This window comes from Semicossyphus pulcher, unplaced genomic scaffold, assembly GCF_022749685.1.
Source record: "Semicossyphus pulcher isolate SPU_LCO1_2020_fin unplaced genomic scaffold, fSemPul1.0.p SCAF_2, whole genome shotgun sequence".
Classification (NCBI taxonomy): Eukaryota; Metazoa; Chordata; class Actinopteri; order Labriformes; family Labridae; genus Semicossyphus; species Semicossyphus pulcher.
Genome location: NW_027211693.1, coordinates 28,783,775 through 28,809,836, shown reverse-complemented (window position 1 = coordinate 28,809,836; position 26,062 = coordinate 28,783,775). Strand labels below are relative to the sequence as shown.

Sequence of the window (26,062 nt, the reverse complement as noted above, 5' to 3'; positions counted from 1 at the left end):
AGAAAATAGACTCACATGTGCTTTAATTGTTACGTCAGACAGCGTCGACTTCATGTGTAAATGCTCAGTATGTGTGTTTTTTTCAGACGCATGAGGGCAGTTTGTCTGAAAATATTACACGTGGTAACTTTGACTGTGAACGCATCAAGGAAACACCTTGAACTCTTTCAAAATAAAAGCACATAAGACCTGAATTTTCACCATTTTTCAGTTTATTGTTGGCATATTGGTGTTTGTGTTTGTAATGTGTGAGAAAGAAATGTGTGTATACTGAACCCCCCCCCCGCAGCGTGTACAACACCTTCTGGCCTTTTGTTCCGTTTCTTTATAAATGGACCCTTAAAGTTTTGGTTACAATGACACAAAATTACCATGAATTTCAATCTAAACCGTCTCCTCCTCTTTATTTATAGACATGACCTTTATCCCAAAGTGGAAAAAATAATGAAAGAATGTCAAACAATGAGAAGTTGAGTTTTACATCTGCTAAGGCTGTTCTGTCTCTCTTCATGTCTCCCTCTGGGAAAAACAAAAAGCCTCCTTCAGGGGCACTCAAACCTCTGAATCAGAATGTGGAACCCAGCAAACGGATAGCACGCCTTCAGAACAAGTAGATATAGATAGATTTATATATAGAGTTTTATATTCAGCTTGAAACGTCTTAAAAGAGTACAGTAAACACTTCTCACACATGATAGAAACTACTCGACGCCTCAGAGGCAGAAAACAGCGGGCTGAACGTCGTTCACGCCCACCTTAAGGTGAACAAACCAAACCCAACTCAAAAAAAAGACAAATTAAGAAAATTAAAACATAAATAAAAAAATATCCTGCCCACAATCTTTTCTTACAAAGTTTAGATCGGAATAGAGACACCTGACCACACGAACAGAATAGAAAAATCTAAAACAGTGGTATTGCATTTTCAAATGCACAAAGATTCTCCTGTACAATTTGGCGTCTCTGCGAGTACAAACGCCTAAAGGGCTCAGTGGCGGTTTTTCTCCCGGTGGCTCTCGTATCGATGTGTCTTTATCGGCACACTTAAGAAGTCCTCGTCTGCTTTTATTCTCCTCACAGATGAATCCATCAGTGCTGTAAACAGGCACACAGATTGGAAAAGCTCAGAGAGATCAGTGTCCAGTTTATCTCTCCGTCATCAGAGTCCGTCCTCCGTTAGGTTCTCAGTCCGGCTGAGACAATGGGGTCCTCCCAGTAAGGCTATCCATCGACCTGCCTGCACCCCCCCGTCAAAAAAAGTCTTGCTCCTAATCCCGAAGGTGGGGGTGTCTTAAAAGCCCGGCAGTGCTCCAAGGAAGTCCAGAAAGGAGGGATCTCTTACTTCCTTAATTTGTGTGTAGTGTTTTTATTTGTAGTTCTTCCTCGGTGAGGAAGGGGGGAGAGGGTGGGGGTGGGGGTGGGGCTGTATGGTTTAAAACTTGATGCTTTTTTTTCATAGCCTTGGTCGTCCTGGAGTGATTGTGCAAAGTCACGCGGTCTCTGGTATGTCCACGCGAAAGGAGCTAGCAAACCCTTTTCCTCGCTGCAAGAAGCAGAAAGACAACAAGCTTAGTTAGCAGTGTGTGTGCGTATGTGTGTGTGTGCGTGTGTTTGTAATGAAGATGAGAGGGATGACACAAACAACACAGACCGGAAAACAGAAACCTGGGCCATATTTTAACATATTTTGGGGTCAAAATAGCTGAAAACAGCCATTAAATTGCTCCCTTCAAAGCCACAAGACTCCAGTGACAAAAACAGTAATTTTGCCTTGTGGAGCACAGGCGTTAGTCAGCTTCTGCCAACCTGTATTAGTTAGTTTGTTTGTGTTATTGTGAGACTTTTATGTTTGAAATGCTAAGCATGGATCCAACATTTGGAATACAAACAATAACACAGAAAGTAATATTCTGAGGAAGCTGCAGAGCAGCAGCTCCTGACTTCTGTGAGTTAAAATCACTGATTTTATCAATGCAGTCTGGTGTGTTTGAAGAGAGCGATATAACGTCTGTTTGTGCTTTAAAAAAAATCATCTTCCTCTGTAACAAAAATGTCTATCTCTGTTGGATCCTTTCTGTAATGTTGTCAAACGATCTGAGCCTGTCAGTGGAAACAACAAGAACAAATTTCTTTTGCATGTGAACAAAATATGTGAAAGTATGGCAGAGGTTTAAAGACACCAGGACTCCCCTTTAAGTGGCCTCGTTCACACAGATTTAAAGGGTCACACATGAAAACAGAGGAAGTCTCACACGTTTCAATTCACTGGTGTGAAATGGCTCATGGGTAATGTGTGTGTGACTATGTATTTGGGTTGGGGGGTTATGGGAAAAGTGGCCTTGGGGGGGGGCTGGTTATTATTTGGTGGGCAATTTATTTAGGACAACAACAAAGACCCCTTCCTCCCGCCTCTATGTCGTCTGATGACGGTAATCACAGGGCTCTAGCTACCCTCTCCCCCTACTCCTCCTCCTCTCTCTGTCCCCCACTCTGCACTCCACCCTGACACGACCCCAGGCCAGACCCAGGCCCGGGCCTGTATCCCCCCCGCCCCTCTTCCTTGGGCACAAAGAGCCTCTGTGTATCAGTGACTTGATCAGATTAGGGAGCCTCAGCCTCTTGGTATCATCATTCTATCCCTTCTTCCTCCTCCTCCTCCTTCTCCCCCTCTCCTCCCTGACTGTTGTTCCCTCTGTGCCATTATCCGCCCCCCCCCACCCCCCTCGCTGCCTCCCCCGCTCTCATTAGCATACGGGCCACAGTGATCTACTTTGCAGGAGGAATGAGTGTCGGTGTTCGTGGGAAACGCGGAGATATCGGGAGCTCTTCACATCGAGTGCTGCATCACAGGACCGTAATCAGAACATCCATGGAAACTACACACACACACACACACACACACACACACACACTGTGCACCATGAAGTGGTTTAGCTGCTGCTTGATGTTGTGTGCATGAAGTTTATATTTTTACATCTCATCTATAACTGGAGTTTGAGCCTGAAATTTGTTTCTTTTAAAGTCTTCCAGACTTTTATAGTGAAAAACATTGTGCTGGGCTGTTTTTATAACGATGTCATTATATTTCACATGTTCTGTTATTTTTACATTTCATTACATCCTGTTAAAGCATGAAACCAGAATCAGCAGCAGCCTTCTTACCCTGTTATTGAGGGACTCATGAACATATTCGTTAGCATATCAAACATTTTAGAAATTATTTTTCAATTTAGATTAAAATATAATTTCAGTTTATAAACAATAAAGTGACTTTGGGTGAAATTGGGCCTGAATAAGCTCAGATATTACGTAATTAAATCTGTGATGCAATAATATGCAAAGTCAGACCCAGCGTTAGCATCATCCTGTTGAGTGTCGAGTGCAGTTGTCTATTTTTGTGCTGCGGTGCAGCTTGCTGATGAACTATAGATGTGGGAGTTTAGTCATATAAATAAACAGTACTGGCTAACACAACCGAGCCATCATTTAGCATAGCATTCATAGCTTTAGAACTAGGGGCTACTCAGGTAACGTAGCAAGTGTATGCTAACGGCTAACTATGACAAGATTTTTGTGGGCAGTAGCTCGCCATTTAAGACATCAAGAGCGTCTACAAGCCACGATGTCACTAACGACGTTAGCTCAGTTTTAGGTGAGGATTCCTTTAGTGTTCACAAAGAGGAGCTGAATTATCCGCAGGCCTCTCCTCTCCAAAAAAGCTGACAGGGCAATTACAATCAGTGGAGCACTGAATGAAGCAGTTGGTTTTAAAACCAGTGTTTCTCCCGAGGTCTTTGGACGGGTTTCAGGAGCTGTGAGGCGAGCTGCTGCTACCTTTAGCTCAGCTTGTTGTTTTATGACTTTCAGACTAAATGAAGACTGAACTCTTACATCTGCTTCAAAAATGTACTTAAGGCATATAAAAGTTTACGCCGACGAGACTTGCACAGCAAGAAAGTAGTCCAATGAAATATTGTAAGGTCAAGTGTGCAAGTTAAAAACTGCAGACTGACTGCCTGTTGTTCATTTCTGCTTTATGATTGGCTGATAGATCGATCCCTGTTCAAAATGCAGCTTCCTACTGTTGTAACAGACGACAGGACGAGGCCACAGTCCTGGCTCAGTGTATCATGTTTTATTGTCTCTAATCTCTTTGATCTGTCGTCATTCTGTCTTCTGTTTCTTCACATTAAACCTGAACCTTCATATATTTTACATTATATATTATTGTATATATTTTATTTATATTATACTTGGTTTATTTATATTGTCATTATATGATACACAGTTTTAATGATAAATTCTGTTTGAAATAAATGTAGCTGAATGTATTCACTGCAGTAATCACCTTAAATCCTCACTGTAATTATTATGATTCATATCAACATAAATGTCTTTATTTCTTTGGCTTTAATTGTCAGAAGTCACAGCCTCATCATGACGGTATTTAATAAAGATTCAGTTAATGTCCGATTTAAATGATGTTGACTCTTAAACTCATTTATTTTTTACACTTTTCATGTACACGACTCTGCGCACTGTGAAACATTTCTGAAACAAGTGACAAAGCTCTGTTTTGTGTTTTTATGCTGACCATATTTCTCATGTTAAATTTCTGCTTGTTTTAGGCAGAGCTTGTTAAATGTAGTTATTTTACAGCTACAATATTCAGTCGTGTCGTCTCGTGCTACTATTATAAAGCAGAATGAGCTGACACTGCTCTCTACGAGACACTTTTAATTTACTGAAGATTTTTCTCGTTGCTTGTGAAGCTTTAATCTCACCATTACATCCCAACATTTAAAGTAAACTTTAACCCGATCCTGTGCTCACAGCGTGCATCCACCCAGCCTTTAATAAACCGTATTTTCACTGTGATGTGAGCAGTAGGTCGCCCGCTCGCATCACTTTCTGATCCAGGAGAAAAAAATCAAATGAATAAAACATTAATTAAAAACAGCGTTTTTCCTGCTGCTCCTCGCAGCACGGCGAGGTTTGAGGAGACGGCGCTCAGGAAGCAGCGCTGCTCAGACGGTTTGATAATTCAGCTGGCTGTGTGGATGATGAGAGAGGGGCCTCTTCAGGCGCTGCTTGACTAAATTATAATTAAGCATTATCACCAAATTGCAGTGATTGAGGATGTATCTCTTTGTGGCCTCTGAATGAGAGCTCAGAAACAGGCCTTCCCTGGGAAATGTGACTTTTTTCCCCCTCAATTATCTTAAACTGTTTTTTATCCTCGGCTCAGACGCAGACACGTCGGAGGAGCGTATAAGCTCACTGCCTGCCGCTCTTCTTCTTCGCTGGTTTAAAACAGACATTTAGTTTTCACGACACAGAGCGGCCTTAAAGCGAACATCTCCACCCACAGCCAGGAAACCTTCGGCTTCTTATATGTTTAATTTAGAGGCCCATCACAGCTGGAGGTCCCTGTATGTGTGTGTGTGAATTGAAACGGGTGAGGTGAGGGGAGATAAAATGATCACAGAGGGAGATAATGGAGATGCCTGAGAAGAGGGAAGAGTTAGTTAAACACTCTGACAGGACAGGGTGAGACCTGAGATGAGTTTCATGCTTCCTTCCTTCCTTCCTTCCTTCCTTGGAGAAAATTAAATTTGGACTCTTTTTTTTTTTAATTCAATCACCAGATCAAACAGAATACTCACTTAAATAAGCGGGGTTAAAAGGTGCTCTGGAGCTAGGCAGAAATGCTTCCAACTCTTTCCTCTCTATGGAGCCCTGCTGGTGGCTGTGGTGATGATGGTTTTTGAGGTGGTGGTTTTGGTGGTTTTGGTGGAGGTGACTGAGAGGCGTCTCTTTGCCAAACGTGGAGAACGACTTATCAGCCGTTAGCTCGGGGCTTTCAAATACCTCTGTGTCCGGGACTGAGTCCATGCCGGGCACGTGGAGGTTGCTGCGGTAGTCCGGGCCCTGGCGCCCGTCGGAGGGCACGAAGCTCGGCATCCAGCAGCGGTCCGAGTGGCCCAGAGCTTTACACTCCTCCGTGCAGTTAGAGAAGAGATCGGCGCCTGCGGAGGAAGAGGAGGATGCAAAGTTACATGTGATGTAACAGCACGCAGAGGCAGCTGTGATCTGTCTGTTTGCATGTTTAGTTCAGATTTAAGGGACATGAAGCGTTTGAATAAGCATCACAATGAGCAGAAATACCAGCGTAGACAGCGGCTGACTCATTCCTACAGCAGAGTTCAGAGGGCCGAATCTTCAGCTATGTTTGTTTCCTGTTTGGGAAACGCTTTAGTCTTTCACAGTTTGTATTTATACAAGCAGTCAGAGGTTTATGTTTCAGCACCGTTAACATCAGAGCCCACACCTCTGCTAACACACACACAGACATACACAGACATACACACACACACAAACACACACACTGTGAAACAGAGCTTGATGGGAGGTACTTTGTAAAGGCTTATCTCAATGTAAACTATATTTAAATAAACATGATGTCCTACATTTTTAAACCTTGGTCCTATTTTACAGATTTCGGGTGTAAACGACTAAAAGAAAGATAATAAGTCAGCAACATAATCCTTGATGGATAAAAGTTCTTGTTGTTTCCACTGACAGGCTCCGATTGTTACTCTACGTGTCTGACAATATTACAGAGATAAACAGAGAGAGACCTTTTTGTTACAGAGGAGGATTTTTTTAACCACAAACAGACGTTACATCGCTCTCTTCAAACACACCAGACTCCATTGATAAAATTAGTGATTTAACCTCACAGGACACAGGGTTTTTTTGTTTCTGTTAGTGTGTGACTGTGGTGTTTTTCAGTTACTTTAAATGCAACACAACATTTGTGACACAGTAACCCACAAAGCTATCTTTTACACACCTAATCAGGGAAGTGCAGGCCCAAAAAAACTTTGTCCTTTAACTTTGAGGCACACAAACAGGTAAACAGTCACTTTATATTTACTCGACTACATTTATCTTACAGCTAAATTCACCTTTGAATTATTTGTGAACATTGTATAAATGGAAGCTACGTTCCAAGACATTTACACATCAAATTTAGAGTGTTTTTTCAATGGCGTTTGGTACTGAAGTAAAGTATGTGACATCCTTCTGTCCTCTAACCTCATCCTGAGCTGCAGTCACTTTGTGTTTCATTATAAATGTTTTAAGCTTTAATTAAATCCATAAACGAACAGGCTCGACATGTGCAGCATTATGTTTTCGAGAATGCTTTTGGAGCAAAGATTTACATTAAAAACATCTTTCTCAACAATTACTGCAGACTCGCTCAGCTTCAAGGCCGATTCTCTCCAGAGAACAATCATTTCAGTTCATGTGTGGGGTGCTGTAATTTCACCTCCTTGTTTCTGGAGTGTTCTGTGTTAAGTGTCTCCATCCTCAACAGAACAAAGAACGCAGATGGCTGCACTTAAATACTAAAAATAATGCACAACACGACTGGTTAATGTGAAGATGTAAGGCCTTGAAAGTGATTTATAAAGTGCTCCAACGCACAAGTGTGAGCGCTCTGTTGACAGACGTCAGCTCTTATTTTAATGCTGATATTTATTCATGCCTTTAGTTATAAATCAGGCTTTTCTGAACAAGTGATTCAGTTTTAAAGCAGTCGAAGAATCTCAGTTTGTGATGCTAATGAAGTCAACCGCCAGAAATACACTGCATCCTGACACACACACACACACACACACACACACACACACGCACGCACGCACGCGGTGAAGAAAAGTTAATTTTATCTCAAAAGTGCCTCGGAGGGATTTAAGGATCTGTGACGCAAACGACATCCTCTGTCCTCAGAAAGTCTGAAAACTTGAAGAGAAGAGGAGCGATCGTCTGCAGGATCAGCCAACAGAAATAACTGCAGTCACAGTGCAATCAATACGTTAAGTTAGCACTGACAGCAATGCTAAAAGACACAAAATGAACAACATGCTAAAACTAAGGAATGCAAAAAAATTATGCATTTGTTTTTGGATTGTTCACTTTGTTCAATCTCTTCACAGTCATTCTCCAAAATCACTGAAATGTTCTCTCGTTCAAACACCTGCAGAACATGTAAACATGCTAACACAGTTTTAAACTGTAAAAAAAACTGCAGTAAGCATTTTGAAAAAGATAACACACAAAGTCTCAGTGTCTTTAGTCTCGACACCAAACGGACAAACAAAGGAAAAGGGGACGACCAGAACCCTCCCGGCATGCAGCCTGACTCATTATTGTTTCATCATTATTATCTCAGCCCTGACTTTACAGGAGTTTTTTCACACTAACCAATAAGATGTGATACACAAAACCTTTTTCATCCTTTCTGGGAGAAATTAATTTTACAGCAGCTATGATTAAAAATACAATATTAAAGGGTAATGTAGCATGGTATAAAAAAGGAGTTGCACAGTTTAATACAGATTATGAATTAATACTTACACAAATAAAGGAACAATTTAGCACTTTTGATTCTTTTTGTTGCATAAACTGTTTTAAAGTCTCCATAATGAACGATGTTAGAAAACATCATTAAAGGAACTCTCTGTCTCTTTGTTGGTGTTTTTCAGGTCAGTGTGTTGAGCTGATTTAGAGACACGTTTAGTGTTAGAGGTCAGATTTACTGTAATGCAGACTGTATGAGGCCCTGTGCAGGAAAAAGTAACTGTTCATTCTGTTAACTAATGAAACATAAATAAATACAGTTGGTCTAATGAAGCATAATAATCAGTAATAAAGAGATTACAAAGTGTGTGTGCATGTTCTCCATGAAACAGACAGGTATGATTCAGACAGAGGCAGGTAGTGAACAGGATCATTCAGGAGCAGAACCAGGGTTATTGACGAGCACATTCTGTTTATCATTTAAAGTCTCTGAAAACCAGTTCATTTAAATTCTGCTCAAGCTTTTAATTGCAGAATAAAAAAAACCCCTCAGGCTGATTAAACTCCCAAATTCCTCTAAAAACACTCTGAAGCTGTGACCTCAGAGGAGGTCACGACCCCAAACACACTCTGCATCGTCCTGCAGAGCTCGGCTCCTTGGACACATCGCCCTCGGTCCACAGGCTGACCTCCCAATCTTCAATCAGATGCTAAACAGCACAGGTCACCAACTGTGTGTGTGTGTGTGTGTGTGTGTGTGTGTGTGTGTGTGTGTGTGTGAGCTGCAGGCGGCTCATGCACAGACATGTGTACAGAGGAGTGGGCTGGGGCGGAGAGGTGGGTGCAGTCTTTAAACTTCACTTCAGCCTGGCATCAGATGAAGCAAACCACAAGCTCAATAGTGTTTGATTACCCACAATGCCCCTGTCCTGGCCCTCGCTCTCACCCTCTTTATGAAACCCTTTTGTCCTGCATGAAAGGCTGCAGGTACGACTGAGAACCGGTCTGAGCGTGCTCGCTTTCATGTGGGTTAATTATCAGAGCAGCTTCTACAGACTGACAGAACAGGAGGTCTCAGAGAGCAGGGTTAGCTCGACTGCTAGCTCGAGTGTTAGCCGCTCAGCTATTTGGGCCGGGTGTAAGCCTTAAGCCAAATTGTGTTTTCATTGGCCCATATGTTTTTAACTGCAGATCCTGTGTATGCATGTATTCTGAAACCTCAATCTGCTTGTTGTGTGTGTGTGTGTGTGTGTGTGTGTATGTGTGTGTGCGTGTGTGTCTGAGTCGCTGGTACAATCTGAACTGTCCAGCTAGGCTATCTGCTGCTAATCCCTCTGAATACAGACTGATTAGGCTAAGACTGCTGCCGTCCCGGTAAGCACTCTGTGTGTGTTGTTATGTGTGTTTGTGTGTGTGTGTGTTTGTGTGTGTGTGTGTGTGTGTGTAGCGGTCAGCAAAGGGGGAATTTGCTTTGTTACAAAGCGGATTAATTTGGCTCGCCGTCACTAACAGCTTGGAAAAGTGCCCAGACTCCTAACAAGAGGGTTTCTTATTAAATATTAACCAACATGCCATAAATACACCATCACATTACACTTTAATAACACGGGACCAAACGAGTCACTGCACGGCCTGACGGGGGAGGAAGCAGAGAGCATGCTGGGAGCTGACACACACACACACACACACACAGTGTGAGCACCTGGACGAGCTGCACAGAAACAAAGTGAGAGGAGGACGCAGAGATCTGCTGCCGCGACAAAATGGATGCTGAGTTAATTCTCAAAATGGGAACGGGGAAATGTGGCATTTAGACTCTGTCAGAGAGATAAGACTCACGCTCAGGCACACACACACACCCACACACAGACAGGGGGGGGGGGGGGGGGGTGAGAATGGGGTGGGAGTAATTTCAGCCACAAAGCCAGATCAAGACATCTTGATATTTCTTGACATTTTGGCTAAATTAGATGTTCTCCTGGCACATGAGACGAGCTATGTCGAATCAGGAGGTTAAAAACATCTCAGCTATAACACTGAACCCTTCACCACACACACACACACACTCTGAGCCGTGCTTCAAATGTGAATAAAGGTTCTGCTTAATACTTTTATCTCTCCACCACCAAGTTCTCAAACTGTTTTCTCAGAGCAAACAGTCGGAGGAGTTATTAGGTTACTGAGTCTGCCACACACACGCACACACACACGCACACACACACGCACACACACACACACACACACTTGAGCCCAGGATGAAACAGAAGTGTGTCAACATGTCTCTGTAAAGCAGACGGAGGGCTGATGTTGCAGCGTGCTGACCCTCGTTAGCTCGTTAGCATTCTGCTGCTGCGAACACAAACTCTGCGTAATAACCTTCATTTGGTAATTGGTATGCAGAGGTCTGAAAATGAATTACTGATCAGCGAGCTGTTACCACGGTGATAACGTGAACCGCAGGCCTGAGGAGGAATTCATCACGGCAGCGGGAGAGATGGGAGTGTGTGCGTGGATAAGCGCCTGGACGTGCGTGACATTGCCTGTATTGATAGTGTGAACTTTACACGTGTAGCGGAGGTGAAACGGGGGCCCTGAGGGGCCTCTGGCGGCCGCAGCAGAGCTCCTTCAGGGCCCAGTTGAAGACGAGGAGCCCTTTAATCCCACTGAGATTAATTGACAAAGAGACGTGCCCGTCACAGGACGTACAGATGACCTTTCACTCTGCTGCTGCGCTGACAAACTCTGAGACACTTAAAGTTCACCCTGAGGTACGATGTTTTAAACAGGGTGAAGACAGACGTCATTTATGATCTCATTAAAAAAAAGTTACACATGTTTAATTTTTTTTTCTCAATGCATGTTACATTTAATGTGCACTTTTAAACTTTAAATACATCATCAATGTTTAAAAATCACTTAGTTTTTCCTTAAAGATTACCAAAGTTATAAAACATGTTTACTATGAAGTGTCCTCCTGTATGTGCAGGGCCACGGTGGGTATGACAGAGAATAAATACACACGTACATATGCACTATAATATATATATATATATACAGTATGTATACATATATATATATATATATATATATATTTGTTATGCTGTTGCTCAGCAGAATCGGCATTCACCAAAGTCACAGCCTAAACCGGCGCTGGATTTACCACTTGACTGAACGGGACTGACTGGAGGAAGCACACATTATTTTTGCCTGAAGGTTTTTTTTTTCTTGGGTTTGTTACTTGTTTTCTTTTTACTGAACTCAAACTTTCATTTTAAAAACTCAGTTGAGACTTTGATTTTAACTTTATATTTTTTGTTTGGATGTATATATATATATAAGTCGGATTTTGAGTTGGACTGTTTTATATTGCTTTGTGGATTTTGTGATTGTGGGATTTGTTGTTTTGTGCTTTAAATATATTGATTTGCAACTGAGGATTTTGAGTTTGTTGTTCCTGCTGGGTGGGGCTTTGTCATTTATTGTGGGTGTGCATTTTATGTGTTCGTCCATTGTGAGGTTTGATTTCAACAAAACAAACTATCTGACTTATCTTAAATGCCAGGTGAGAAACCTGGCTGGCACCCCAAACAAAATAAAATAAAACAGAGGCACCAAAAGTCAAACCGTCACAATATCCATATATATATATACATACTGTTAAATTAATGTATGATGCTATATTGATGCTGTTGACGATGATGACATTGAGGATGTTGTTGATGTTGATTAGGTTTCTCATGATGTTGATGATGACTATATTGGCCCTTGTTGATGCTGCTATAAAAAAACAAACAAACAAACAAACAAAAACGCCCTGTGCACGGCACCAGTGTCCGGTCGCACTTGAAGCTGTTTGTTGGCTCTTACTGACTTCGTTCCCTTCGTCTCGATCGTTCCTTGTGTTGTATTAATCTCAGATGTACGACGCTTTGGATAAAAGCGCCTGCTACATGAAAGCGGTGCAGAGTTAATTTTCTTGCACAGTTTCTTCCTCATGCTGCTTTACAAGAAACACTAAAGTAAAGCCTGTTCCACTCTCACTGCAAACTGAATCCTCCCTCTGACATTTCTCTTCCATTTTAGAATATTCCTGTTTGTATTTTGTCCAAACATTTCATCATGTCGTTCTTTGATACTTGTTCAGAATTGTTCCTGAGCCGTTCGTGCTAATGAAGCTTTTGAAATGAAATTGAGTTGACGGGAAGCGTTTGTTATTGCATCACGACTCCACACACTTCACACAAACAGTTACACACTTAAACATCCATAAAAAGATGTTTGAGCAGGTTTGTGCAGGCAGACGTGAGATCGTTCTCTGAGAGCAGCAGGACGGAGGACTGTGACATTTTCTTACATTAGACTCACAACAACGTGTTACACAGCAGTTTACATCTCATGATGCTCAATATAATATCACACACACACACACACTCAGACACATCTGCACTCTGCAGCGTCTAATGGCTCATAATGTGACGGATTTGTTCATGTGAATCCTGCTTTTGACCTTTACTGCAAATCTTCCTCCCTCCCTCCCTCACACACACACACACACACACACACACACACTCTCTCTCTCTCTGTCACTCTGCACCAAACACTGAAATAATAATAATAATCTGAGCACTGATCCAGCCAACGAGGACTTTGCTCCACATTTAAGACCCAAACGAGTCATCATGAAACAGACGCATCTCTCATGTGTTGTTAAATTGCTGTAAAATGTAAATAATGAACGTGTGCGTGTGTGTTTTTAATCCTGTGCATGTGTTCGTCACAGGTGATTTCTGACTCTTTGTGACTCTTTCAGCGCCTCTTTGATCGGGGAAATGAGCGAGCAGTGAGCCTGAAGCAGCACAAAATGTTGGCACGGCGTCGCAGCAGCAGCAGAATAAAAGAACGCAAATGTGTGTGAACAAGCAGGTGTTGGTATTTGTCACAAATACAACCTGCACGAGTGTAGAGACGACACAAAGACAGAGGAGTGATCAGTGAGCAGCAGCAGCAGCAGCCTCCTCCTCCGCAAGGCCGCAGTCACAAACGCTCACGCAGATCTCATTTATGTGCCAGAATTTATCCTTAATGCTTTAATTCATTGTTCAACAGACTGAGCCTAGATAAACACCAATATGCTGCTTCAAAGAAACACACACACACACGCACACATACACACACAGAAACATCTGATCTCGCTGCTAACAGAGAGGCTAACACGGCCCGTGACGGACGACACAGACTCCAGTGTATTTAACATGAACATTATGAAACAGTGACTCGGCCGCAGTGTGCCCTCGCTGCTGACAAACTCAATTACCACACACACACACGCACGCCCACACACGGCTCGTTTTTTTAGCATTGTTGGGACGCTAAGCCACGCTATCAATTATCCTGATCAAACAAAGACTTAATGCACAGCAGATAATCTGTTTACAGGCTGTAAGCTGGCTGAGAAGTGTGCGCAGAGTAACTGTAACCTGTCTGCCTCAGCAAGGGGACTCAAAGTCACACTGTGTGAAATACCAGCACACCCGGAATAGGCCAGGACGCAGCCGTCTGAATCAGAGCGCAGTAGGAGGAAACACAGAGCGGTGAAAAGACAAAAGTGCTGCAGTCGTGAACTTAACACCTTAACTCTTCTGTCTGTACTGAGACAAGGCCAAACTGTCTGCATGTACCTACAGCTAACAGGTGAGCTGTGTTCTGTCCCCCCCGCTCACTGTGCAGGACATGTTGGAACAAATAACATCCCTGAACACATTCACTTCCTCCTTCTTGTTCCTCACTGACTGAACACCTTTGTCACCTGTTGCTGCGACTGTGGAAATAAAATATAAAAAATATAACGCAGCAAAAACTGTTCAGAAGTGATTTCATTGAAATGTTTGAAACTTGAGAATAAATGAGATTTTAAGGTTTTATATTTTGATCATTTGCATAATTGTGGAAGAATTACTGGCAGGTAAAAGTTAAACTGGCTCATTGTTCAGCCATTCACACGTCTCATTCTGCTCTCTGTGGTTTGTATCTAACGACTAACCTGACCTGTCAGATCTATAACCTCTTTTGTTTAATGTAAAAAAAATTAAGATACTCCTAATCTTACAGGTAGGAAATGACAGCCTTAGTTCTGTGCAAAATCTGCATTTATTTTTTTATAAAGTCCGACCTGAATTATGAAGAAAAGCTTTCAGGTTTCTGCACCAACTCTGATTTTTTATTTTCAAAAATCTTCTGAAACCAGATAATCCAAGCTTTTATCTCTGCACAGATCGTGGCAGCCCCCTGCATGTCATCAGACCGGTTAAATATTATAATGTATCGTTACTCAGTGAAAGTCACAACAATGTTTTACAGAAGCTTCAGCTTTCAGCTGCAGAAAGAATAAAGAATTCAGCTGTTATAATTTCAGATCTATTTGCATCATGATGCAAACACGTTTCTTCAGTCTGTTTTTAGGCAAAGTTCTTCAGCTGAGTTTGAAACATTTAACATTTGTCAGCTTTGGTTTATTAAACAATAAAAAGCATTTTGTTCCTCAAAGTGAGGCATCAGAATCAGGCGTCTGTTTGGTGTTGCCTGTATAAAATGTGAGTGTTGATAACAGTCTGAACTCTGCGTTCACTTGAAATGGAAATAGGACGAGTCCATGGCCATACAGCAGCTCACACAGCAGTGAGATGAAGACGCTGCAGCATGCTGAGGGTCTGACTCTGAGCTCATTACAGCCGGAGCTGAGGCTGAGCTGTCGGCTCGCCGTGGTTCTGTTTACTGAGTTGGCTGCGACCCGTCCAGGTCTCTGACACTGACAGGGGAGGAGGCAGGAAAGCTCCGTTTGGCACGGCGAGGGCCCCCGCCGCGGCTGACCAGACATGATGACAGGCCCCACAGAGAGCGCAGCTCTGAATGAAGACATAAAACCAGCATTCATAACTCAGTGGGGCCCTATTGTGAGAGCTGATGGTCCCTTTAGGACGGGGAGATTAAAGACGGAGAGGATGGGTGTGGAAGAATGTGTTCAGGGAGGAGAGGGGGAGGAAGAAGAAGTACGGGGGAGTGCAGAGAGTAACTGCATGAATGAATGCATTAATTAAATTAATGAACGAATGAATCGCCCGTTTTGTTTTCTACGGCCGCAACCTATTTGGTCCGCTTCCCAGCACTCCGGAGCGAGCGCAGCCTCATTAAAAAGCTCCTCACGTCTCATCGAGTGGTCTCCAGCTCCGAGTCACCAAGCTCCCAGAGAGCCGGGTCCTCGACAACACCGACGCATATTTACACACAACAGGGCCGCAGCTCGCTCTGTGCACGCCAACATCAAAGCATCTTGTGTCAGAGGAGACAGAGACAAACAATAAGAGACATGTTCCCTGTCAGGGCGAGCCATCCCAACCTTTATAGGCTCTGTGTTTCATGTGGAGGCTGAGCAGTGAATCAAAAGCCACAGAGTCACAGGAGAGATGCAGCATGTAAAAGCAGCATCAGCATAAAAGCTGATTGTCGGACACACTGAAAGGCCTCAGGTGATGCTGACCGGCCATGTTGGATGTTATTAAAACCAGCTTTCATTTCCCTCCAAACACAGCGAGCCACAGCCGAGCAGGAGGAGTCAGATCTGAGCTCCTGATGCACAACGAGCTCATCAGCAGAGCCTTCGACCTGCCCTCTGAACCTGCAGCTCAAACAATCAAATACACTCTCAGTGGAAGGAGAAGCTCGGCTGCAGCTCTTACCGGAGGAGTGGCCTCGGTTGGTGGCGTCGTGGTCGCTGTCTCCCTGCTCGCTGTCGCCGTGGCCGCTGTCTTTGGAGCTGACCAGGTCGGCCTCCTGGAACGCCGAGCTGAGAGAGAAGAGAACATGTTCAACCACAGAGTCACTGAGCATCTACATGTCTTAAGATTATTCAAGCTAACCCATCTCTGATCTTTCTGACACCATCAAGAGCATCGCCACAGTAATGAGAGGGAACAAAGAGGTTTACCTGTTGACGCGTCTCGGCCGGTCCACCAGGTAGCTGAGTTCGGCTCGCTGGTGTTTGGTCTGAAAGAGAACGACACGTTGAGACACAGAGAGGAAACACGATGCAGCCACACAGCTCCATGTTGATGTCAGCTGTCCATCACACATGTCAATCATGATCGGCGTTTGGGGAGGTCTGCTATCCCACGGGGGGGGGGGACTTTACAGATATGTTGCCAAGCTGCAGTATGAAGTAACAGACGATTCACACGTCTCTGTTGTAGTGCAAGTCAGCAACATTGTGAGCAGTATGCTTAATGTGAACGCTCCCCTCCCCCCGGGACTGTCTGTCTCACACACACACATGGACACACAAACACACATGGACACACGCACACCCACAGCAGCCAGCAGCCTCTCAGAACGTCGTCCTGACGCTCTTATTCTGACTTTTTACATTTCAAAGAGTCGCAGCAGAACATAAACATGCAATCTCTGCTGTTTGAGGTTCGACCCCCCCGAGGAGCTGCAGGAGACATGTCAGCTCAGCTCGTCTCATCATTGTGTTTGCTTTAATGTCCCCCCCCCCCTCGCCCCCCCGAAGACGGCTGCAGCATTTTGTAGGCGACCTGCATGCCACTGAGCAGAGGGAGGAGATGGAAATGGCTCCTGTATGAATGTGGGGATGTTTTTAAACCGGATCAAACAGGCAGGCTTTGGGGGGCTAAGGGGGGGGGGGGTTCTGAGTATGATCTGTCAGACATGCTGAGGGTCTCTGGATGGAGGGGGGGTTATACAGCAGGTATGAGAGGGACTCTTACCTCGTTTGATAAAATGCTGCCGTTTGATATGATGTCGGGCTGCTGGTCTGTGTACCCTGTCACTATGGCCCCGCACGGGTTGTGATCCGTGTCTGTGCTCCTAGACGGACTACACGGCTTTAGGAACATGAGGTCGGTTTTGGCAGACTCTGGAGTCAGACATACCTGGTAGCAATAGTTCTGGTTTTGGTGGTGGGAGCCGAAGCTCCCTGACTCCTCCACGGGGACCTGAGCCGTGCCGGCCCCGCTGACGTTACCCGCGCTCTGCACCAGCATGATATCCGACTTGCTGAGCTTTTTCTTGCGGGCACGGCCCTGACGGGAGCAGCAGGAGCTGCAGCTCATGCAGCAGTCGCTGCTCAGGCAGGTGTAAATGTTCAGCTTCTTGTCCTTCTGGCAGCGCACGGCCAGCACGATCATCACCAGCAGGAAGATGAAGGAGACGGAGCCCAGGGCGATGATGAGGATTAGGGTCAGGTCCAGGGTTCCCTCTTTGGCCTTGGCGGTGCCTCCCCGGTCCCCGCCGCCCCGGCCCTCTGCCACGCTGTCCACCAGCACCACCAGCACGCTGGCACTGGAGGACAGTGGCGGCTGGCCGTGGTCTCTCACCTCGATCAGTAGGTCGTACAGCTGGTGGGGGTCTCTCTTCACAGACACCCGCCTGGCCGTCCTCAGCTCGCCAGTCCTCCAGTCCATCCTGAACATCCCGTTCTCGTTCCCCCGCTGGATGCTGTAGGACAGCCGGGCATTCTCACCATCATCTGCATCCATCGCGACGATGCGGGTCACCAGGTAGCCCGGCTCGGCCGAGCGGGGCAGGGGCTCCTTGGCCGTGCCGTTCTTCCCGAGGGGGGCCAGCACCAGGGGGGCATTGTCGTTCTGGTCCACGATGATGACTTTGACTGTAGCGTTTGAGGAGAGCTCAGGGGTGCCTGCGTCTTTGGCCTGGACCATGAAGGTGAAATCCTTCAGCTGCTCGTAGTCGAAGGAGCGAAGGGCGTACAGGTAGCCGGTCTCCTCATTGATGGACACATAGGTCTTCACTGACATGCCCTGGATGTCACACTCTAAGATGGAGTAGCTGATGAGTGAGTTGGGACCCACGTCTGGGTCCAGGGCCGTCACAGCGTGTATGTACGCCCCTGGCACGTTGTTCTCAGTCACATACACATCATAGATGGGCTGTGTGAACGTGGGCGCGTTGTCGTTCTCATCAGACACCTGGACCCGGATGGACTTACTGGTGGCCAGGGAGGGGGTCCCTTTATCCCGCGCGACCACCGTGACAGAGTACGAGTCCGCCTGCTCCCGGTTTAACGGCCCGTCCGTCACGATGGTGAAATAGTTCCTGAAGGAGGTTTTTAATTTGAAGGGAACATCTCCGAGGATCTCCACGTGGATCTGTCCGTTCTCCTCCGCGTCCCGGTCTGTCACACTCAGTAGCGCGATGACGGTCCCTGGAGCTGCCTTCTCGCTCACGGACTCTGTGACGGTGCTAAAGGTGATCTCGGGCGCATTGTCGTTCACGTCACTGACTTTGACCAGCACTTTGCAGTGCGCGGGCACGGCGTTTGGACCTAGATCTTTGGCCTGGACGAAGATCTGGTACAGGCTGCTCTCCTCGAAGTCCACCTCCCCGCGCACCTCGACGCGCCCGGTGCGCGGGTCGATGCTGAACAGGTCCTTGACGCGGTTGGAGATGTGGTTGCTGAAGGAGTAAACGATCTCCCCGTTTAATCCCTCGTCCTGGTCGGTGGCGTTCAGCTGGATGACCAGCGTGCCCACCGGCGCGTTCTCCGACAGGCTCACCGTGTAGACCGGCTGGTCGAACACCGGCACGTTATCGTTCGAGTCCAGCACTTTCACCACCAGCAGCGCGGTGCCGGTCCGGGGAGGCTGCCCGCCGTCCACCGCGGTCAGCACGTACCTGTGCGCTGCCTGCTGCTCCCGGTCCAGCGGCTTCTCCAGAACCAGCTCCGCAAACTTGTTCCCGTCCGATTGGGTCTGAACATCCAGATAAAAGTAGTTGTTCGTGGTGATATCATACGTGCGTAAAGCGTTTGAGCCCACGTCCGGGTCGAACGCGCTCTCCAGGGGGAAGCGGGTTCCCGGAGTGGCGCTTTCTGAGATCTCCACCGTGATGTCGGTCTCCGGGAAGCTGGGCGGGTTGTCGTTAATGTCCACTACCTCGATCTCCACCCGAAACAGCTCCAGCGGGTTCTCCAGGAACACCTCCATGTTGAGCTGGCAGCTCGCGCTCTGCTTGCAGATCTGCTCCCGGTCGATCTTTTCGTTAACAAACAGGACTCCGTTCTCCAGGTTCACCTCCAGGTACGGTGACCGAGAGCTTGGCACCACCTGGAAGCGGCGCGAGGCCAGTTTGGTAAGGTCCAGTCCCAGGTCCTCGGCGATATTCCCCACCAAGGTGCCATGGTCCGCCTCCTCCGGCACAGAGTAACGAATCTGAGAGAGCACTCCATCCGTGATGCACAGCGCGAGCAAAAGCACAATCATCGCCGGAAAAACAAGTGCACTTGGGTAAAAAAAAGATAATAAATTATTATCCTATGTGAGCGCACAAAATGTCAATTTCCATCACCCATTTCAGTCGGGAGGCAAAAGTCTCCAAAATGCGTAAAAGTCTCCAAAAAACGTGTGAGGCGTCCGGAGAGATGTGTCCCATTAAAGAAGAAACATTTTGGTATTTCAGAGGAGTTTAGGTGGAGAAGAGGTTTTTCTCTCTCTTTTAGCTCCGCTGTGGGCTCAGACGCGTCCCGGAGAAGCTGCGGCGCACATTCCTCTGAAGCGCAGCGCTGCCGGAGTGATGAGAGCAGCCCGGAGAAGAGTTGGAAAACAGGAAATCATAATCCATACAAGAGAAATACGATCTGCATGTTGTGTCTCTGCTCTACTGCTCTCACATTCACTTTGTCCTGCTTGTTTTAACGGCTCGCTGTCCTCCTGGCGCCCTGCTCCCTCTCTGCGCTCTCCTCCACTCCACTCCACACTGACGCTCCAAACTCTACTGTTTGCTTTTTTCCCGCATCGCGCCTCCCCCTCGCAGCCCCCGCGGCTGTAAATCACGCTGAGAGCTCTCTCCTGATTGGACGGAGAGGTTGCCTGTCACCGTCCGCTCGGCCCTTGTCTCTCTCACAGCCTCTCTGTGTCTCTCTGCCTCCCTCTGAGCCCGGACGCACGAGGAGAGAGGGGGAGAGAGAGAGCGACAGGGATGGACGTTTATGACTTTAACCCCTCATCTGCCGAATCCTGATCACACTCTCTACCTGTAAAATGCATCATCTAATGAACCAACGTGTGATTAAAGTGAGGGGACAGGGGGGGCTTGTTGACTCGGTGCCGGGCTGTGTGGGCCTCAGGACCGGCTGGGCGAACCGGGTTAATGCATGCAAATGTTGTGATATGTATGCAGGGAATCATCCGCCATTCACGCGCTGCTCTTAAGGCTGTGTGCTATAATTACAGCCAGCAGAAGTAAGGTTATTAACTCTGCTGCAGACACACAGACACACACACACAGGCAGGGACAGCGGCACATTCGCGCCACATCCGCAGACCGCATACGACCCCTAGCGGCGGAAACGCAAACCAGGCTCTGATTTAGATCAAGGACCATGTACGTATACTCCAGTCAAATCAGGTTTAATATGATTCTGTGGTTATTTGAATACATGGAGTGTTTCTTTAAGTGTGGAGCAGTGAATCATTGAGTGACACGCGGAGCTGGAGGAAATCAGGACGATCAGATATTTCTGTGAGGGCAGAAAACTCTTATCACAAAACAAGAAACTTTACACTCGTATAACTTTTATACATTTTAAAGAACAAACTGAGTCTGAGTGTTGTTGGTTAACTTGTGAGAACAAACCGAACCCTCCAGACCTGGACCTGGTTATCTTTTCTTACTTCATCTAATAATATACACGTTCCTTTGGGTCCACCTAATAAAAAAACAGTCAACATATGTCAATATAACATCTTTATCTTCTGTGAAAAACTCCTCTTTCTTTTGACTCTATAAAATGATCCTCATCAGCATATATATTCATATGTTGTGAAACTCTGCATTTTCAAATATGAGACATACTGATGGACAGGGTCAAAGGTCAAAGGTTGTTATCAGCCAGTAAGACAACTCTACTTTTGAACACAACTCTGAAAATGTTTCTTTAAAAACTCAGAGAAGTTTAAAATATATATCATGTACGACGGGAGCACGGCGTGTGAGAACAGAAATATGTTTTCTTCCAAAGTCTCACTGAGGTTAGAAACGTATTTTGCAGCAGAGACGGAATCAGACATTAAATAAAACAATATTAAAAACAGTGGGAAAAGCTAAAGAACAGAGTCACACAGGAAACAGTCAGAGACTCAGATTCAGACCGTCTCTGTGCATACAGCAGATAAGTAATGCACTCAAGGGGTACTTTTTATTCGTGATGTGAGATGAGTTTCTTACAAATGGAGGTCTGGGCTCCAGGTGAGCACGCTGCTCCACAGCGGGACGCTTAAATGACCTCTTAATTTCTACCCTGAAGCCCACTGTCTCTTTATCTCTTTATAGCTTTTTATTGATTTAGTTTTTAAAAGGTGCCTTCACAGTTGTCTAGATATCAATGTGTGTTTCAGTGTTTTTCATCTAAAAACTGACCTGAATAGTTTCCTCCTGTGAGTTTCTCCATCATCCATGTGTTGTTTTGTTGCTTTGACCAGAATGTCATGAGTAAGTTCCCCTCTGGTCAGCAGACACACGCTGTGAGCAGAACACCTGCTTTTACCTTTCCTGTTTCTCCATAAATCCCCTCCTCCTCCTCCTCTCTCCTCCTCTCATTGAACCGACTGTGACCTCGGCCATGACAGGAGATCTGCTCCTTCAGGGGTGGAGATCAGCTGATAGGAGGAGGACAGCAGATCAAGTGCTCCCCCTAGTGAGCGACTGCAGCACTACACCTACACACAGTGCAGCTTCCTGTACGGTGTGGTCTCACCTCTCCAACCGGACTCTGTGTGCTGTGATGGAGATCAGGGTGCATGAAGACACACACACACACACACACACACAGATAGAGAGAGAGAGAGAGAGAGAGAGAGAGAGAGAGAGAGAGAGAGCGAGAGAGCTACACAACAGGTCAGTGGAGGAGAAACATGAATTGACTCGAAGAAGAGATTTTCTAAATCAGGTCCTATCAAGTCAGTGGTGTGCTCAGACATGCATGAGTGTCTGCTCAGATAACCAGAGTGTGTGTGTGTGTGTGTGTGTGCAAACGATGATCCAGGGTGAGCGCTGATACAGAAACCATATTCACAGTCATGAACAATAACTGATTTAGCTACACAAATAAGATTAGAGTTTCCTCATCGCTTCCAACACACATTACTTCACCACTCAAACACACACACACACACACACACACACACACACACACACACACACTGATCCAGCAGCAAACAGCGCTCTTACCCTGATTTACATGCTCATAAAATGGTCGTGGAGCCATTTTTAGAGCTGAAATTATAGCACATGAAGCAGTAATTGCTGTCTCTCTTTGTGGGTAAAAATAATGGCCGTCTCACACATCAGAAGTCCCTCACACAATGCAGCGGGCACACAGGAAAAAAAAAACAGTGAAGTGTTTAAGCAGGGTGCCCTACAGCGATCCCACCCATCAGATAATGAGAGCAGGAGAAACAGCATGTACTCATCAAGTGTTCTGAAGCTGCAGGGAGCAGAGAGCGACTGAAACAGACTGTTAGCTTAACAAGCTCACCGTCAATTAACACACGAGGAGTCAAACATCAGGTGGGTTAGACGTGAGGGGAGGCGAACAACACTCAGACACATGAAGCTTAAAACACTGACTGATGGAAAGTGTCATGACTCTAGTCATGAATCAGATTACTACATGGCTTTATAACATTAAAGGAATTTACTATGCATTGTGTGTAACAGCTCTTTTCATTGTGACATACAGGGGCTGGAAGAAGATACAAAAAACATGATACACTTTGAACTAATTCTAAAAAGAATACAATATTTCTGTCAAATGTCCACACATACTGAAACTAAATGGTGACGTCATATGGAGCCAGAGTCTACGCAGTAGAGATCAGCGGGTCGCGCCACCGTAGCCACTTCCGCTAACCAAAACACACACTTACCTTGCCGTAAAAACAGCAAGGATCCCGCACGCCGGCGTGTTTAACAGCAGAACAGCTTCTCTGTGTTGGTCTGAGGTTAACGTTCACAGGTATGGAAACTTCAATGACTGTAGTGATTGTTTTAGTTACGTTTCCTCTCGCCGTTCGTCCTCCACTCTGCTAATCCGGAAACTGATCGGCTGCAGGAGCCGTATTAGTCACAAATAACTAATAAAAAATAAAAAATAAACTTGTCAGAAAAATGAACACTTGGACATAAATCAGCACAATAAGAACTAACTATAATGACATAAACCATGTTTGAGAAAAACATGGAGGAGGCGGGCTTTATGACCTATACTGCAGCCAGTCAGAAGGGGGCAATAGAGAGGGTTTGGCTTCACTATTAGGGATATTTTTATACAGTCTATAGGGGGGATTTCATGGAGTCATATGATGACTTGTGTAGGACAGGAAGCAAAGCTTGGGACTTGGAACTGACCTGCTGTTCATGACTTCTTGTGCAGGACCTGGGACTTGTTATTGAATTTAGACTTGTTGGTCTTGACCCTGGACATGTTTTTACCCTTTTAACTCTCCTGATTTGTGACTCGGGACTTTTCCCTGACATGAGACCAGTTGTTATCATTCTGGAGTTGTTGGCCTTGAATTTGGACTTTTACGGGACACAAGACTTTCTGGTCTTGACTTGAAACTTGTTCTAATTTTGGACCTGGTCTTGATTTGGGACCTGTGACCTGTAACTGACATTATGTTCTCGACTTTGGTTTACTTGTGACTTACAAAAGTGCAAAAGTGATCTTTAGACAAAGAGAGGAAAGACGTCACCTTCAGGTAAAAAAACCAAAAAGTTATTTCCTGTAAAATACTGTTGCAATGTTGTGACCGGACCTTATCTGATATTTTAACATATTTTGTATTTTATTTGTTATTGTTTCCCAATGTCAACTGTTAAGCACTTTGAGCTGCTGCGTCCATCTAGCGGTTTTTTTATTAATAACAGGATACATTAAGAATAAATCTGCAGCCGTGTTTAATTTTTGTTACACTTTTTGAGAAGGGGATAAAAAACAATCAATCAATCAAATTTTATTTGTATAGCGCCAAATCATAACCAGGGTTATCTCGAGACACTTTACAGAAAGAGCAGGTCTAGACCGACTCTTTGTTAAGTTATTTAAAGAGAGGCCCAACATGAATCACCATGAGTAGCACTTAGCAATTCGGCACATTGGCAAGGAAAAACTTCCTTTTAACAGGCAGAAACCTCGAGCAGAACCAGACTCATGTTGAACAGCCATCTGCCTCGACTGGATGGGCCGAAAATGGGATAGAAGGAGATGCAGGATAGAGACAGGCAAAGAGAGCAACAACAACATATGTTCTTGTTACCACAACAACATATGTCCTTGTTACATGAACAACAACAGACACATACTTATGGTTACAATGCCAATAATAGTGGTAGACTAGGGTGAAGATTGGCTAAATAAATAAATAAATAAATAAATTAGCGAGAGAAGCAGAGTAATGATAAAGGCTGAGGTAATCGTAATTGTAACAGTTGAAGTCAACAGGTCTACTATTAGCATTAGCAGCAACAATAATGATACTATGGGGAAGGCTGATGTTAGTAGGTGTTGCAGTCGAGCAGGTCCACAGCAGCAGGTGGTCTGCAGCAACGAACCTCAGGAACCTTCAAGACAAGGGAGCACAAGAACTCCCGGGAAGATATGTGGTTAGTAATGTTAATGGGACCAGAAAATACAGAGTTAATGAGCTGCATTAATATGACAGATAGAGAGAGAGAGAGAGAGAGAGTCAGAGAGAGAGGAAGAGAGAGAGAGAGAGAGAGAGAGAGTCAGAGAGTCAGAGAGAGAGGAAGAGAGAGAGAGAGAGAGAGAGAGTCAGAGAGTCAGAGAGAGAGAGAGAGAGAGAGAGAGAAGCTTGGTGTGTCAGATCCCCCCGGCAGTCTAAACCTATAGCAGCATAACTATGGGCTAGTCCAAGCCTGAGCCAGCCCTAGCTATAAGCTTTGTCAAAGAGGAAAGTTTTAAGTCTACTCTTAAAAGAAGAGAGGGTGTCTGCCTCCCGGACCTTGACTGGTAGATTGTTCCAGAGGAGGGAGGCCTGGTAATTGAAGGCTCTACCTCCAACACTACTCTTAGAGACTTTAGGTACCACAAGCAGGCCTGCATCCTGGGAGCGCAATGTTCTAGAGGGGTAATATGGCACTATGAGCTCTTTAAGATATGATGGTGCCTGACCATTAAGAGCTTTGTAAGTAAGAAGAAGGATTTTAAATTCTATTCTAGATTTTACAGGAAGCCAGTGCAGAGAGGCTAATACAGGAGAGATGTGCTCTCTCTTCCTAGTTCTTGTCAGCACACGTGCTGCAGCATTTTGTACCAGCTGCAGAGTTTTTAGTGACTTATTAGGGCAGCCTGATAGTAACGAGTTACAATAATCCAACCTGGAAGTAACGAATGCATGGACTAGTTTTTCTGCATCGTTTTGAGACAAGATGTGTCTGATTTTTGCTATGTTGCGAAGATGAAAGAAGGCTGTCCTTGATATTTGTTTTATGTGGGAGATGAAGGACATATCCTGATCAAATAGAACTCCCAGATTCCTAACAGTAGTGCTGGATGCCAGGCTGATGCCATCTAGGGCAGCTATATCATTAGAGAAAGAGTCTCTAAGATGTTTTGGGCCGAGCACAATAACTTCAGTTTTGT

The 26,062-nt window shown here is 45.2% G+C and overlaps 1 protein-coding gene across 3 annotated transcripts; it reads right to left on the bottom strand.

Annotated features, from left to right (window-relative positions):
• Window positions 1–377: 377 nt before the first annotated feature.
• Window positions 378–20,145, bottom strand: pcdh10b (protocadherin 10b). 3 transcript variants are annotated; one of them, XM_069670635.1, is made up of 5 exons: window positions 17,148–20,145; window positions 16,349–16,407; window positions 16,101–16,207; window positions 5,872–6,029; window positions 378–1,543 (listed from the first exon to the last, which is right to left on the bottom strand). In XM_069670635.1, exons 1-5 carry the CDS (start codon window positions 19,659–19,661, stop codon window positions 1,490–1,492), a joined length of 2,892 nt encoding a protein of 963 aa, XP_069526736.1. In that variant the 5' UTR covers window positions 19,662–20,145; the 3' UTR covers window positions 378–1,489. The 3 variants fall into 3 exon arrangements, with proteins under 3 accessions (XP_069526736.1, XP_069526737.1, XP_069526735.1); XM_069670636.1 differs by having other exon boundaries at window positions 17,313–20,145; XM_069670634.1 differs by lacking the exon at window positions 378–1,543 and having other exon boundaries at window positions 5,650–6,029.
• Window positions 20,146–26,062: the final 5,917 nt, after the last annotated feature.